Source organism: Dipodomys spectabilis, unplaced genomic scaffold (assembly GCF_019054845.1).
Source record: "Dipodomys spectabilis isolate Male_0828 unplaced genomic scaffold, ASM1905484v1 ptg000009l, whole genome shotgun sequence".
Taxonomy (NCBI): Eukaryota; Metazoa; Chordata; class Mammalia; order Rodentia; family Heteromyidae; genus Dipodomys; species Dipodomys spectabilis.
The window spans coordinates 1,093,216-1,108,488 of NW_024870686.1; the positions used below are offsets into that span (position 1 = coordinate 1,093,216).

At 39.3% G+C, this 15,273-nt stretch overlaps 1 protein-coding gene across 1 annotated transcript in view; it reads right to left on the reverse strand.

Annotated features, from left to right (window-relative positions):
* Positions 1 to 15,273, reverse strand: part of Kcnu1 (potassium calcium-activated channel subfamily U member 1) — a 182,092-nt gene that overhangs the window by 118,202 nt on the left and 48,617 nt on the right. The window contains exons 11-19 of the mRNA XM_042699628.1: positions 14,152 to 14,257; positions 13,042 to 13,124; positions 11,497 to 11,566; positions 10,939 to 11,091; positions 9,419 to 9,531; positions 9,007 to 9,078; positions 6,208 to 6,297; positions 5,984 to 6,081; positions 5,579 to 5,770 (exon numbers count right to left, since the gene is read on the reverse strand). Of these exons, the coding sequence (XP_042555562.1) occupies positions 5,579 to 5,770; positions 5,984 to 6,081; positions 6,208 to 6,297; positions 9,007 to 9,078; positions 9,419 to 9,531; positions 10,939 to 11,091; positions 11,497 to 11,566; positions 13,042 to 13,124; positions 14,152 to 14,257 (977 nt within the window). The remainder of the gene's footprint in view (positions 1 to 5,578; positions 5,771 to 5,983; positions 6,082 to 6,207; positions 6,298 to 9,006; positions 9,079 to 9,418; positions 9,532 to 10,938; positions 11,092 to 11,496; positions 11,567 to 13,041; positions 13,125 to 14,151; positions 14,258 to 15,273) is intronic.

Genomic DNA, 15,273 nt, shown 5'->3' on the forward strand with positions numbered 1-15,273 from the left:
GAGTTGAAATAATTCAATTATCGAATAGAGAACTAGGCCAGCAGGGAATGCTGATACTTCTTTTTTTAATATAAATATATATTTATTGTAAAAATGTTGTACAGAGGGGTTACAGTTACATGAGTAGGGTAATGAGTACATTTCGTTGTGAGCTTTGTTACCTCCTCCTTTGTTTTTCCCTACCATCACTTTCCTCCCTACCTCCCCAACTCCTCCCACCCCACCCCCTACCCCGACATTGTAAAGTGTCCTGTACATCTCTTTGACACAATGGGTCAGCCTGCATCTCCATTTAAGCATTCCACAATATCCCTTCCGCTGCCCAAATTACAAAAATGTATATACAAGATGCAGAACACTGGCATCAAATCCAGTGAAAACAGGAGTTATACCGGGGGGGGGGGGGGGCGGGAAGAACATACAAAAGAAGCAAAAGAATCTAGCTTCTCAGGATGTGGAGATAGGAAGATCATGGTTTGAGCTATAAAGTTAGCATGAGACCCCATCTGGGAAACATGTACTAAAATAAAAAGGACCAGGGCATTGATAAATTGGTAGAGCCTTTGCAAGCCTCTGAGTTTGACCCTGGAACTAAAAAGAAAAGGAAAACAGATAAAAAAAAAAATCAATGAAGGCAACAGGTGTTTAAAATTTTACCAAGTGTGGCCACAGAAAAGGTTCATATTGCTGATCACAAGTAAGAGCTGACCAATGTGACAACAAAATAGGAATGTCAGACTTCTTCTTCTCCTCTTCTTCTTCTCCTTCTTCTCTTTCTCCTTCTTCTCCTCGTCTTCCACCTCTTCTTGTTCTTCTTCTTTTTCTTTTTGTTAGTCATGGGGCTGGATCTCAGCCTGAACGTATCCCTCAGCTCTTCAGTTCAAGGCTAGTGCTCTACTACTTGAGCCACAGCACCACTTCTGATTTTCTGGTTGTTCATTGGAGTTAAGAGTTTCACAGCCTTTCTTGACCAGGCTGGCTTTGAACCACGATCCTCAGATTTTGACCTCCAAAGTAGCTAGGATTACAGTTGTGAGCCCCTGGTGCCCTGCTCAGACAAACTTCTGAAGAAAGTATTTTGTTGACAGATTTGATACCATAAAATAACAAGTTCCTAGATAAAACACCTGTCTCAAGTTCCTAGATAAAACATCTATCTCAAAAAGAATTAGAAAACTGAGTAAGTTATAAAAAAGGATTGCACTAATATTTGAAAAAGTAATGTTCAGATAACTTTTCAGGTAAAACTCTACCAGATGCTTAGAGAAGAATGAGCATTAATCTTTCATGAATTCTTCCAGAAAATAAGAGAAAGGATTGCTTTCCAGCTCCTTCTCTGGGGCCAATTTTACCCTCATTGCAGAAGCAGACAAAGACATCTCAAGGAGAGGAGACTATAATCAGCATTTTTATTGAATTTAGATACAAACTTCTTCAATAGAACATTTTCAAACCAAATTCAGCCATGTATCAAAATGATTTCATTATGACTAAGAGGGATTTATTTCAGGAATGGAAATTTGATTTAGCATCTGAAAAATCAATTAATACAATGCACTATATCAATAGAATAAAAGATAAAAATCTATGTGATTATCTCTTCATTGAGATAAAAGAAAATGAGAAAGAGGACAAATATCAAAACTTTCATGAGAGAATATGGGGGGATCACATAGTAAAAATCTTTTAGGAACAAAGAGGAAGTTTCTCAGCCATGTAAAACGCATCTGTAAAAACCCACAGCTAACATCTTACCTAACCATACAAAACTGAATGTTTCCCCCTAAGTAGTAACATAACATAGTCAGAAGTACCACAAAAATGCGAGTTCTTATCTTCCCTAGTCAACACTGTAGTAGATGCATACCCAAGGCAATTAAACAAGAAATTAAATGGAAGGAAATTTTTAGAAATATTAGAAATATTAGAAATAGTCAGATGCCTGTTGCTCATGCCTGTAATCCTAGATACACAGAAGGCTGAGATTTGAAAATTGAGTTACAAATCCCCTGGGGAAAAAAAGTCTGTGAAGTTCTTCTTTTTTTAGGGTGGGGGTTCCGGTCATGGGGCCTGAACTCTGGGCCTGGGTGCAGTCCCTCAGCTCTTCAGCTCAAGGCTAGTGCTCTACCACTTGAGCCACAGTGCCACTTTCGGCTTTTTTTCTTTTTGCTTATGTGGTGCTGAGGAATTGAACCAAGGGCCTCATTCATGCAAGGCAAGCACTGTACCACTGAGCCACCTTCCCAGCCCCTGAAGTTCTTATTTTGAAATAACCACTCCTGAGCCAGGAGTAAAGCTGTGACTTAAGTGATAGAATATCAGCCTTTAATGGAGAAAGCCAAGGGGGCAGTGAACAGGCCCCAAGTACAAGCCCCATTACTAGCACCCTGCCCCCCAACACACCCCAATACACATTAAGAATAATAAATATTTTAACATGGTTTCAGAATATAAGATACAAAAGTAAATGTATTTATCTGAAAGTAAAACTAAGAAAGCAATTATATTTTTGACAAAATTAAAATACTTAGTAGTCAATTTTATAATAATAATTCATAATCTAAAAACTACAAACCATTGTTGAAAAAAATTAAAGACCTAAATAGATGAAAAGACATCATATGTTTATAGATTAGAAGACAATGCAGGTAATATCCACATTTCCAAAACTGATCCATAGATTCAACATAAATACAGCCATAATCCTAGTGGGCTTCCTTAAACACATGGCATCCTAAAACTCATCATGAAATTCATCTGTAAAGGCAAAAATCCAACAATTATCCAAATAATTATCCAAATAATTCTTTAAAAGGATAAAAACTGGAGAACTTCTATTTCCCAATGCCAAAAGTTACCAGAAAACTATATCAGGGAAGCACATAACTGGTATAATGTGCAACATGAAGATGAATGGTATAAGACTTGTGACCTCAGAAATAAACCCATCTATTTGTAGTTAATTAGTTTTTTTTTTTACTAGTCACTTAACTAGTTCAATGGGGTAAGAAGTCTCTTAAGCAGATGGTTCTGGAACAAATGGCTAGTCACATCAAAAGAATAAAGTCACAGTCCTTTACATTACACAAAAAAATCTACTCAAAATGTATTATAGATCTAAATGAAGGAGCCAAAAATATGAGATTTTTCTGAATAAATCTTTATGAGCTTACGTTGCTTAAAATCTTCTTAGATAAGGTGTTACCACTGATAAAGGAAACATTACATCTTTAAAATTCATCAAAATTAAGTGTGCTTTCAAAGTATGGGGGAAAATGCAAATGCAAACCACTTACGATGGAAAATATTTTCCAATTAGGTATCTGACAAAGGACATGTATTGAGAATTATGAAGACATTATGCCATTCACAAATAGGAAGAAAAGAACCAAACCCAAATGTTCTCTAAACAGACATTTCTTCAATGAAGATCTGTAAATGACCAATGCCATCCTCATAGAAGAGTGCCTACATGGTTAGCCATTAGGAAATTCAAAACCCAACACCAAGTATCATTCTATGTCCATTAAGATGACTATTACTGAGAAACAAATCAAAACACAAAAAGGAAATGAAAAAGTGTTGCTGAGAGTGTGAAGAAATTAAAAGCTATGTAACTTGATGTGGAAATGTCAAACCTTGTAGTTGCTGTAGAAAACAGAGATGGTTCCTCAGAAAAGCAGAACATAAAGTATTTGTCTTCAGGCTGTATACACCCTGAAAAGCAGGAACTTGAGCACAAAGTTCATACCACAAGTGTAATACTCCCAAAGTAGAAACAGCCAAACATCCATTCACAAATAAATAGGTAAACAATATGAAGCATATCCACACAATGGAATATTATTCAGACAAAAAAAGCAATGAGGTAATGATATATGCTGTAGCATATTCAATAAAAGGAGTCAGATACAAAAGGCCAATGTGTGATTCCCTATTTTAAATGAAATGAATACAGGTGGCAAATGCACAGTCAGAAAGTAAACTAGTCATTTCCAAGAGTGTAGGATACAGAGGGATTTTTCCCATTTGGTATTATTATTATTATTATTAACTTATTATAAAGGTGATCTACAGAGGAGTTACAGTTGCATAAGTCAAGTAATGAGTACATTTTCTTTTGAACAATGTCGCCTCCCTTTCCCTCACCCTCTCCCAATTGCTCCCTCCTGTACCCACATCCAAGTTACATAGTTCATTTTCAACATTTACATTTTAATCTGAGTTTTAACAAAGCTCAACATTGGTTGCTGTAATAACAGAATAACACTTTTTGGATGTTAGGACCTACTGAATCCTACACTTTGAATTGAGATGGTATGTATTTTATAGTATTTGAAGTTTATCTCAACAAATTGTTTTGGAGAAGCTAGGGCCTAGAACCCTGAGAAGGAAGGGCGCCGCAGGTAGCCCTTCCGGGTTGTGAGACGTGACTGGGCAAGGGAAATACATGAATTCTGAGGTGTGTAAGGAATGGATGTTTCTGGATTGTTGGTGCACTGCTCCTGCAGGAGTATGCAGAAACAACACACACTGATTACAGAACCTGAGATAGGGTACATGTGTGTGCAAGCAGGTGGACAACATGCACATATATGGGAAGCTGAAAAACTCCAACCAATAGAGAGGCCAGAGTAACAGAAGGGGCATAAAACGTAGGTGTGCAGAAAAGGAGTGCTTTGCAGATCTCCTGGCCTTGAGGCTATGGCAGAGAGGAGGGATTTACAGAGAGGAGGCTGTTACAAGGAAGTCACAGAGAATGACAAATGGCAATCCCCATCCTTCACCAGAATCAGTGTGAACTTTCTGTCCACTAATGGCAATCTGTGATGCTGTTACTTCCGTAGTTATGCATCATTCTGGGACAAAGGAGAGCAGGGGTCAAAGGAATGAGAATAGCCCTGATTTAGGAAATACAAATTGAATTGAACATTTGAATTGAATATTTAAATTAGAAACGCTGGAGTTTTACTCAAAAGATATGAATGTACCTGGAAGAAACTAATTTTTAAGATAGAAAGGATCAAATATATAAGTAAATACTTCAGGTGGGTAAGCAAACATACACAAATATACTCATGGAAATACGGTAGATTCAAGGGAGAATTGAAACAGTGAAATTCTTTAGAAAGCCTAACACAAGGAAATAGGTACTTGATAGGGGGGGGGGGGGGGGTCAAGGAGAGGGAGGTAGCCGAATGAAGACAAGAAGGTGATAGAATTCAGTCAAAAATTCAATGCACTTCCTACAAAATTAAGGAGCTGAGGGAAAGGGAAGGATGGGTAAAAATGTTGAAAGGGATAACATCGATCAAGAAAGACACACTGTATTCATAATCTGCTTTGTTGAATGGCAACTCTTTGTAAAGCTAGTTAGAGTTAATCAAACCACATATAATAAAAATAAAAATGACTACGTTATCATAACTATTTTATATTATTTTTTCATTTCTTGCATTTTAGTGGAAAGGTTTGTTGTGAAGCCATTTGGTTCAATGGCTAGAGAAAATAGCAAAAGTTACAATCCCTCCTCAACGAGTGGAAATGAATGACTAGAAGATGTCATCTTCCTGTTGACCCAAGCAGTCACATGCTGGCTGAAAGTTCAGGCTGAAGTAGGCAGAAGTAGTACACAGTTGTGCAAAAGCATGAGGCTGAAAATCAGCATGTCTGAAACAGCTTGGCCAAGCTGCAATCAATGTGACCTTGCTGCTGTCAATGTGATCTTGGGCAGATTTGTGGAGCCCCTCTTGGAATGTATTCTCCCGGCCTTTAAAGGAGTTGAAGCAGATACCTTATAAAGAAAGGTTCTTTCCTGCTCTAAAAGAGCAACTCTTAGCAATTGGATCCTCAGTGGAGAGATACATGCCACATGCTAGCCAAGTAAAATGCATCTCGTCTTTCAAATGATGGAAACTTTTGCTCTCTTTGGCCAGGCCTTTAGAAGCTGAGCTAGATACCACCAGATATAAAATGCAGTTACCTTGCTGGTGCTGTCGGTTCTTGCTTTTGCAGTTACATTTGGTAATCATCTCAGGGGTGCACACATCACGGTGGCAGGCAGAACAGTAAAAGAGGGCTCTGGACAGCGAAAGCAAATAAGCAGTGACTCACCAAGGAGATAAGATGCTGACTCTGATTACCTCCCATTAACCAACATTTGCTTTTGTACTTTCTGCCCCTGTAAAGCAGTAAACAAAAAATTACCTTTTGACTTCTTTCAGAGATTCAGCAATAAAGAACCCTAATGTGTTCTTCAGCAGCTTGACTTGTGCAGGTGGATTTAGTATCAGACCACTGGAAATGGAAAAGGAAGACAGTGATTTCTCCCTCTGCTTTCTGTGGCCCTATTTGGCTTTTCATCCTGTCATTACCAATGGATTCTCTTAAGTCACCAAGTGAATAAGAGTCAATTTCCTTTTACTGCTAATCATAGTGGGACTTGACTCTACTTAACCCATTGTTTGATCACTGCTGGTTGTGCTAAGAAAAGCCAGCTGCCTGATGCATGGATTCACAGTGGTGGAAGCGATATGGCTCCAGATTAAGTCAGGAAGCAGGATGGACCAACCAGCGCGGACACATGATGCCTGATCAGCTTAATCTAGCAATGGCCAACACAACATGAGGACAAAGCAACAGTTTTACCATGCTGCCAGTATTTCTTCTTAGGTCACTCATCTTTAAAACAAATACATCCAATTCACCAGATGGATTCAACTTTCCTTTGTCAGTACTATGATTTTGAACTCAGGGCTTTCTACTTGCTGGGGAGGTGTTTTACCACTTGAGACATGGTCACAGTCATTCATTGCTTTATTTATTTTTATTTCTAGTGCTGGCCTTAGGTACTGAGTTGATCTTCCTACCTATGCCTTCTTGTATTTGGAATGGTGGGATGTATGTGGCTGCATATGCCTGGTGTGTTGGTTAATATGGGGTATCACTAACTTTTTGTTTAGGTTCGCTTCGAATTGTGATCTGCTGGATATTCGCTTCCCAAGTACCCAGGATTACAAGCCTAAACCATTAAGTCTGTCCACATTCCTTTAATTTACATTTGGAACTTTTAATAGCTGTGCGTTCTTTGTACTTGGCTATGTGGGGTGTGTATGTGTATGTGTGTGTGTTTGCACGTGCGTGTGCATACTGGCCCTGGGGCTCGAAGCCAGGGCTTGGGAACTGTCCCTGAGCTTTCTTGCTCAAGGCTTGAATGCTAACACTTGAGACACAACTCCACTTCCAGCTTTGTGCTGGTTAATTGGAGACATGATTCTCAAGGACTTTCCTGCTGGCTTTGAATGCAATCCTTAGAACTCAGCTTCCTCCTTCTCCCTCTCCCTTCCCCTCCCCCTTCTCCTCCTCCTCCTCCTCCTCCACCACCACCACCACCACCACCATCTTCTTTGGTTATGGGGCTTGAACTCTGGGCCTGGGCATTGCCCCTCAGCTCTTCAGCTCAAGGCTAGCGCTCTACCACTTGAGCCACAGTTCCACTTCCAGTTTTCTGGTGGTTTATTGGAAATAAGAGTCTCATGGACTTTCCTGCCCAGGCTGCTTTGAAACCATGATCCTCAGAAACCAGATACTCAGCCTCTTGAGTAGGTGTGAGCCACTGGCACCTGGATTGAACTCAGACTTCTGAGTAGTTATAATTATGGGCATGAGCCACCAGCACCCAGCTCAAAATTATTGAATTTTTAAAAATTTAATCTTTTCGTATAATTCCAAGATTCCTGGAAATGGCAATTTGGGATCTGGTTGAGGTTTTAGGGTAAATGAACATTGTCTTCCTCATTCTACACACGAAGTACAATTCACTAGAGTCACAGGGCTACAAGCCATAGTTAAGATCAAATTTTAGTCTGCTAGCTAAGTGCTAATTAGGTCCCATCTGTAATTCTAGCTATGCAGGAGGCCAAGATTTGAAGGACTGTGGTCAAAGCTAGCCTGGCAAAAAAAAAAAAAACAAAACCATAAAAATGAGAATTAAAAACTTGGACTAAAGACATGATACGAGATAGAATAGCAATACACAAAACACATTTAGTAGTTGCTATCTTTCCTTAATTTCCAGTATCTTTTACTTCCACATCAATACAGCTGATTAGCACCCCCTCTTTTCTCCATCTATATCCACATACATTGTTTTGTCCTGAATCATTTTCTTTCTTTCTTTTTTGTTGTATTGTGGGATGACTACTCCACTTAAGGTTTCACAGAAATGCTAAGGGTCTGGTGATTTTCCCTCTTGTTTAATAGGCCAGTTAAATTCATGTTTTGCAAGATTTTGTGTTTTACCATCTCAAGTTAGCTAATAGTTTTAAAAACATTTTGTGTGTGTAATCATCCTGTGGCTTAAATTCAGGGCCTGGGCTTTGTCCCTGAGCATTTCGCTCAAGGCTAGCTCTCTAAAACTTGAGCTGATACATCTGCACTTCTGGTTTTCTGGTGGTTAGTTGGAGATAAAAGTCTCATGGACTTCCCTGACTGGGCTCGCTACAAACTTCAGTACTCAGATCTCAGCCTTCTGAGCAGCTAGGATTACAGGTGTGTGCCACTGGTGTACAGCTACGAAAACATTTTTTTAATCACAAATAGTTGTGTTGCATTTTATTTTATTGTATTTAATGGCCAATACTTCTGAGACCTTGCAATGTTGATAAGTGGAGTCTCTCCATTCTCAGGAGAGTGAAATGAGTTAGGACCATGGGAACAGAAGTAGAGTTTGCTCACTGTGGAGTTCCCAGTGATTCCAACCTCGTGGTCAGAGACAGTATAGAGAACACTAGTATAGGACCCATGGGCTTAGCTGTGACTGAATCTTTAGAAGGTCCTAATCTATAAGAATCTCCTCAAGGAGGGGGCAACAATGCTTGATAGGAAATGTACTCATTACCTTGCTCATGTAACCGTAACCCCTCTGTACAGTATTTTTGCAATAAAAATGTATTAAAAAAGAATCTCTTCAAAAGAAAGCAAAGTGATAGAAACCCTTATTGGTACCTGTAACTGCTGCGGAACATGGATTGGTACTCGATGGCTATCAGCATGAGGTTCATCTTCACATAGCAGAGTCTAGGAAGAAAGACAAGGACTTGTAAGCAGAGGTAGATGAGCATGGCTAGCTTATGTGATCATAAACAATCCTTAGTGTTCCACATGGAGGAGAAAACCATCTCAGCAGAGGAAGGAAGTCCCCTATACAGATCTCTACTGGTAAAGTGAAGACAACTCTTAGTCAGGGGACCACTGAGACAGAGGTGAGATTGTCCTGTGTGCACTAGACACTGATAGGTTTCAGAGCCTCTGAATGCTTCATTCCCACACACCAGCTTGTGTGACAGACTCCAGCCTACAGTGAGCCTTCATGAGTGCTAGAGTGGGACACTCAAGGGAACTATTTCACTTGACTTACCTGGAAGCCTCAGGAAAACTCATTCCAGCCAAGTCATCTGAGAGTCGCTGAGTCAAAATTTTGTTCTTTAGGCCACTTAAGAAATATTTTTGCCAGGGAAGCTTAGGAGTAACCTGGAATGCACAATCACACTCATGGAGTACATAGCCATGGCATATGGGCTGCTATGATACAAGTTGTATATTCTGCTAAGCAGCAAGGTGCTTGCAGTTAGTCATAGAAAGGAGATTTGTTTTATTGTGAATTGAAGAAAAATTATGGAAGAACTAAAACTCAACTGTTTTCACCAAAGAGTTCAGGATAAGGATGCCTCCTGATTTAGTTTCTCCCCAGATGGTATCAAAGTCTCCTTTGAAATTAAACTTCCTCTCTCTTGTGCACTCCTAACTTCAGGGTACAAGACCATTTTTCCAGTCAGTAATGAGAAGATGGGAGGGATAATGTGGAATCTAAGTTGTCATCTTTTCAATGCATGGAGTCCTGGAGGAGTCCTAGCCTGTGTGTAAGACTCTGCTGGAGTCCTGGAGGAGTCCTAGCCTGTGTGTAAGACTCTGTCCCCTTCTCCCACATGCACCATGAGAACCAATCCCAAACAGACTGCCTTGGGAAGCATGGCAGTCTCTTCAAAAGCCTGGATTACAGGCGAAAGTCTGAAATTTCTGAATTTTCTCAAGCATTGTCTCTGGGATGTGGGATAAGTTATAGGAAAAAGGTGGATTTGTAAAGTGTCCTAGGGACTCATACAATGATTTGAGAATTGCCCTGATTAAAAGAGAAAAAAAGTGTTGAAGAATCTAATAGGGGAGATTCTGGGTAGATATTCAACAGCAAAGACATAGCATATAGTGGTAAGAGTGTAGACTAGAATAATTCTTGTGCTGTCATCAACTTTCTATACAACCCAGTTTGTTAGCTCACCAGCTCACCAACCCACAGTGGAGATAATACCTTCAGTATTGGGAAAATGCAACACCCACTAGGCACTAAATCCATCATCACTGTTGTGTCTATTATATAGACTTAGCCAAAAATAATCTGGAAATCAAATTTCTGATTGGTAAAATTATATGTTTATTATTCTAATTATTATTTTGTATTTTATTTATATTTATAACTATATTTATATGACTTTATATTCATATGTTTATGACTATATTTATAATATGACTTCTCTATTATTTATATAACTTTTGTTTATATTTTTTATGTTCAGTAAGCCAAAATGCTTCCAAATTTAGGAATCTATTTACATTTATAACATTCTGGAGTACAGGTAGGAAGCAGAGTTATAATTTTTATTATATAGGTAAGTACTGCATGAATAAGACAAATGACTTCTTCAAGGCCAGTAAAGTACCTATAATTTAAATCTAAATCCCCTGTAGACTCAAGTGAAAATCAAATCCCATTTCTTGGAGACTTCTTGTTTTCCTCATCTTTCTCTTCCCATTTCTGAGCCTGATATGAAGGATGCTTAATTTGAGTAAGAGCAAAGCATGAACATCAGTTTCCACAGTTACCTTTTTGTTTTGCTCAATAAATAGAGATGTAAGTAAAGTACATAAGCCGGGTACCGAACAACCTTGTGCAATAAATCCAAGCTTTAATTCAGCAAAGCAGATGATGTTGTCTCCAGCAGTCCAGTTCCAGTTGGGAATCTTGGGCAGGAAAACCTGGTTTATGGTAGAAAGCAGATCAAATGCTAAGAATGCACAGGCTTCAAGCAAGTTCTTTTGGATGAACGTCTACTTGGAATCATTACTCTCCATTCTTGAGACTTAAAAGGGAGCCCAGGCCAATAAATTCAGCATTTGAAAATGGCTAATGTTCAGCTGCTTGCAGTTTTTAAAATCAATAGAGCTAGAGTTGTCAAATCAGGTCAGATGGCTTAAACCATGAGGCCTGATCCCAATTTTAACCTTATTAAGTGGACAACTTTATGATACTACAGATTTCACCTATAGTAGCAAATCTTTTTAATCTGTAGACCCATTAACAAATAACCAGGTTCATCTCATGCCTTAGATTTAGATGCAGATGCAGAGAAGGAGACAGGACATGCTGGTATGTTACCATACCTTGTTATGGGAATGAAGAATCTGGATGATGATTCTTGTCTTGGGGTAATAGTTCTTGATAGAGAGCACTCTGTATAAGCCACAAACATACTCATTAATGATATGCTATATTGGATGTGTTATGCAATTAAATTGATGTGCGGATAAGCATGGGAAACATAGTATAGCATTGCTATGTTGCTTTCTAAAAATGTTCTGAGGAGAATATATACTGTAAAGAAGGGCATACATGCCAGAAACCAGTGATTCACGCCTGTAATCATAGCTACTAAGCAGGCTGAGATCTGAGGATCGCAGTTCAAAGCCAGCCTAGGCAGGAAATTCCATGAGACTCTTAACTCCAGTTAACCACTAGAAAAGTGGTGCTGTGGCTCAAGCGGTAGAGCGCTCACCTTGAGCTGAAGAGCTGAGGGACAGAGCCCAAGCCCAGAGTTCAAGCCCCACAACGGACAAATAAATAAATAAATAAATAAGAAGGGCATACATGCAAAGAGCAACAATGTGGTTTCTCCAAAACCACATCTACAGAAAGGTCAGCGTTTGATATTAGAAGACTTTGTTTTTCTGGAACCAGTTCACAAGAAGGAAATAAAACAGTTTCACAAGTCTTAGCCTTCATACCTAAAAGTGATAATCACCAAAAATTAGAGTTTTAATTCCTGTCTATAGCTTGAAACAGCTCATAGAATGTCTAATTCATCTTCTTCATTTTATGAATTAATCAACAAGGATTGATCTCCAATGCACTGTGCTCTGAGTAGTGCCAGTTCGTAATGGTTTCTTGCTACATGTCAAGATTTCAGCTGGGGTCTGGGGATGTGGCTTAGTGGTAGAGTGCTTGCCAAGCAGGCATAAAGCCTTGGGTTTGATTCCTCAGTACCACATACACAGAAAAAGCTGGAAATGGTGCTGTAGCTCAACTAGTAGAGTGCTAGCCTTGAGCAAAAGCAGCTCAGTCAGTATTCAGGCCCTAAGTTCAAGCCTCAGGATTGGCAAAAAATAAAGACATTCAGCTGTACATATTTTTTTGTTCTGGGGAAAGTCGGTTCATCTGAACAAGGCATAATACTATTACCACCACAGTCCTATTTGAATCTGTTATCATAACTTGAGTTCCTTCTCACAGATACTTCCCAGTGAAAACTGGACAACTTGTCAGTTGTCATAAGCACATCTTGTCAAACCAGGCATAATCTTTCACTACTCAAAAAACTCCGTGCTCCGCCCACCCATCAACAAAATTTACTAAGAGCCACAAATGGCATCTTTGCTTTTGAGCCAGAGAAGATCTTAGTTTTAAGGGACTTGTCCAAACAGCAGGTAATTAGCTTGTTAGTATGCTTGCTGTTTTAATTTGTATAGATAGTGTCCAGAGTATCTATAATCTCAAGATGCTCCATTTTTATTTCCTATTGTATCCATATGCGTTGTCTGCAAAATAGGAATATGGACTATGATGTGATAGTCCTATGCTCTGGACTTTTTATTAGTAGCAATAGAAAAAGATCAGTGTTGGAAGATTCAGAACTCATTACAGCTTCTTACCTCATGATATTTGCTGTGTCCTCAGAGTGCGAGTCACTGCACAGAGGGTTGGCTATAATCAGGCATGCTTCCGCAAACTCCACCTACTCTTCAAGATTAAACAGCAGCCATCCAGTTATTACATGGGAAATACGCCAGTGAATCCTATTTGGGATTTTCTTATGATTTCTTCAAAAAATTGCCAACAGGAATGGGAACACACTTGGGAAGATGTTTTTTCTTTCCTTTTTTTTTCCTTCTGCCGGGCTTGGGGCTTGAACTCATGGCCTGGGCATGGGCACTGTCCCTGAACTGCTTTTTGCTCAAGGCTAGCACTCTACCACTTGAGCCACAGCACCACTTCCAGCTTTTTCTGTGTATGTGGTACTGAAGAATTGAACACAGGGCTTCATGCATGCTAGGCAAACACCTACCGCTGAGCCAGCTTCCAAGCCCTGGGAAGATGTTGTAACTAGCATGTCTTTTTTTTTTTTTTTGGGCCCGGTCGTGGGGCCTGAACTCTGGGCCTGGGTGCTGTCCCTCAGCTCTTCAGCTCAAGGCTAGCACTCTACCACTTGAGCCACAGTGCCACTTCCGGCTTTTTTCTTTTTGCTTATGTGGTGCTGAGGAATCGAACCCAGGGCCTCATGCATGCAAGGCAAGCGCTCTACCACTGAGCCACCTTCCCAGCCCACTAGCATGTCTTTATGTCAGGACAATGTCTTAGAAATGCTACCAAGGCACTGAGGATAGCAGGGATGGAACATGACACAGTGCTCCTAGCACAGATCCAACATTGCTTTACAATGGGTAAAGTAAGAAACCTATTTAAGTGGTAAGCTCAAATATACTTCAGATATTCAAAGCATTTTCAGATCTCCTAAAGTGATAATCAGTCACAGAGCACTTAGTAAAATGAACATAGATAGGGATGAACAATGTTTATCATAGAAGATTTGGAGTTTAATTACTACAAAGTTTTTTTTCTGGTCAGATTTTACCCCCCGCCCCCCCCCCCCCCTGCCACACACACACATTAAATGATTTGAAATTGTACATTTTGGAATAGCATTATACTCGATCATCTTCATTGTTATAGCTTAGGAGAATGAAAAAGCAACTAGATCTTACCGCAGCTCTACTCAGGTCCTCCCACTTCAGGGCAGATCCAGAAACAAAAGTCGTATAAGCCAAGTAGCATTTAAATATAGTTTCCAACTCCAAAGAAGGAGGGGTTCTGGATAAAGAACATGATGGTAGAAGAAGGTAAGATGGAAGGAGATGATTTTGTTTGAGAGGTGTTTGTACTGACTTTGAGTGTTTCCTAGAATCCCCCACTTCCTCCCAGAAACATCCATGTTACCTTGTTCATCTACACTGTCAGCACCACCAGCCTCATTACAGGCATGAGCCTGTAGCTCAGGCCAAAACAGCCAGTGATTTAAAAACTTACCAATCAGGAAATGAAATTGAGAAAAAAATACTGAGGATGAAAAAGTTCTCTTTATAGTCAAAATAATTAAATTTCTCAGAAACGCATAGCATATTATTTTTAAAAGAGCCTTATTTTGATGATTCAGGGCTTTGAACTCAGGATCTCATCCTTGTAATTAATAAAATGGCTCCTAAATACATGAATCAAAATGTGAACAAGCCATAGGAAGGAAATAAATCTGTCATTGGAATAAGAGATTTCATGACAGCTCTCGAATATAATGACAGATCAAACAAGGGGGGAATCAAGTATATTAAACACATGTAGAAAAATATATTTTTCAAGAGCACAATTGTCTTGTGCTTTTAAAACACAAAGCATTCCTTTAACAATTTGATCAAGTTGGTAATTTTCTTACACAATAAAGAACCCCTTGTTACATTGCCAATAAATGGTTACTATACATATTATTTTTTCTGGATATTTAGGACAAAAACCCAGCTCAGGAACTCCCCCCAGACTAGGCGTAGTCACCTGTCGCAATGTACATTAAAGAGATGGTTAAGGATAAAAGGAATAAAAAGGAAGTTTAATTAACTTGGCCACAAGAAGGACACATAATGAGACCAGTGACCCCATCTATGTTCCAGGTATTGATATAAGCCTTTCCTTTAAACAGAAGAAGAATGAAGGCAAAGACAATGGTTATATACTCTTAAGTGACCTTGATCAGAGAGTGGTCTGGTCGATCATTAAGTCAGTTCTCATTCTGCTAGATGGTAAGTAGAAGTCATTGCTTGAGGGAACATTCTAGTTTT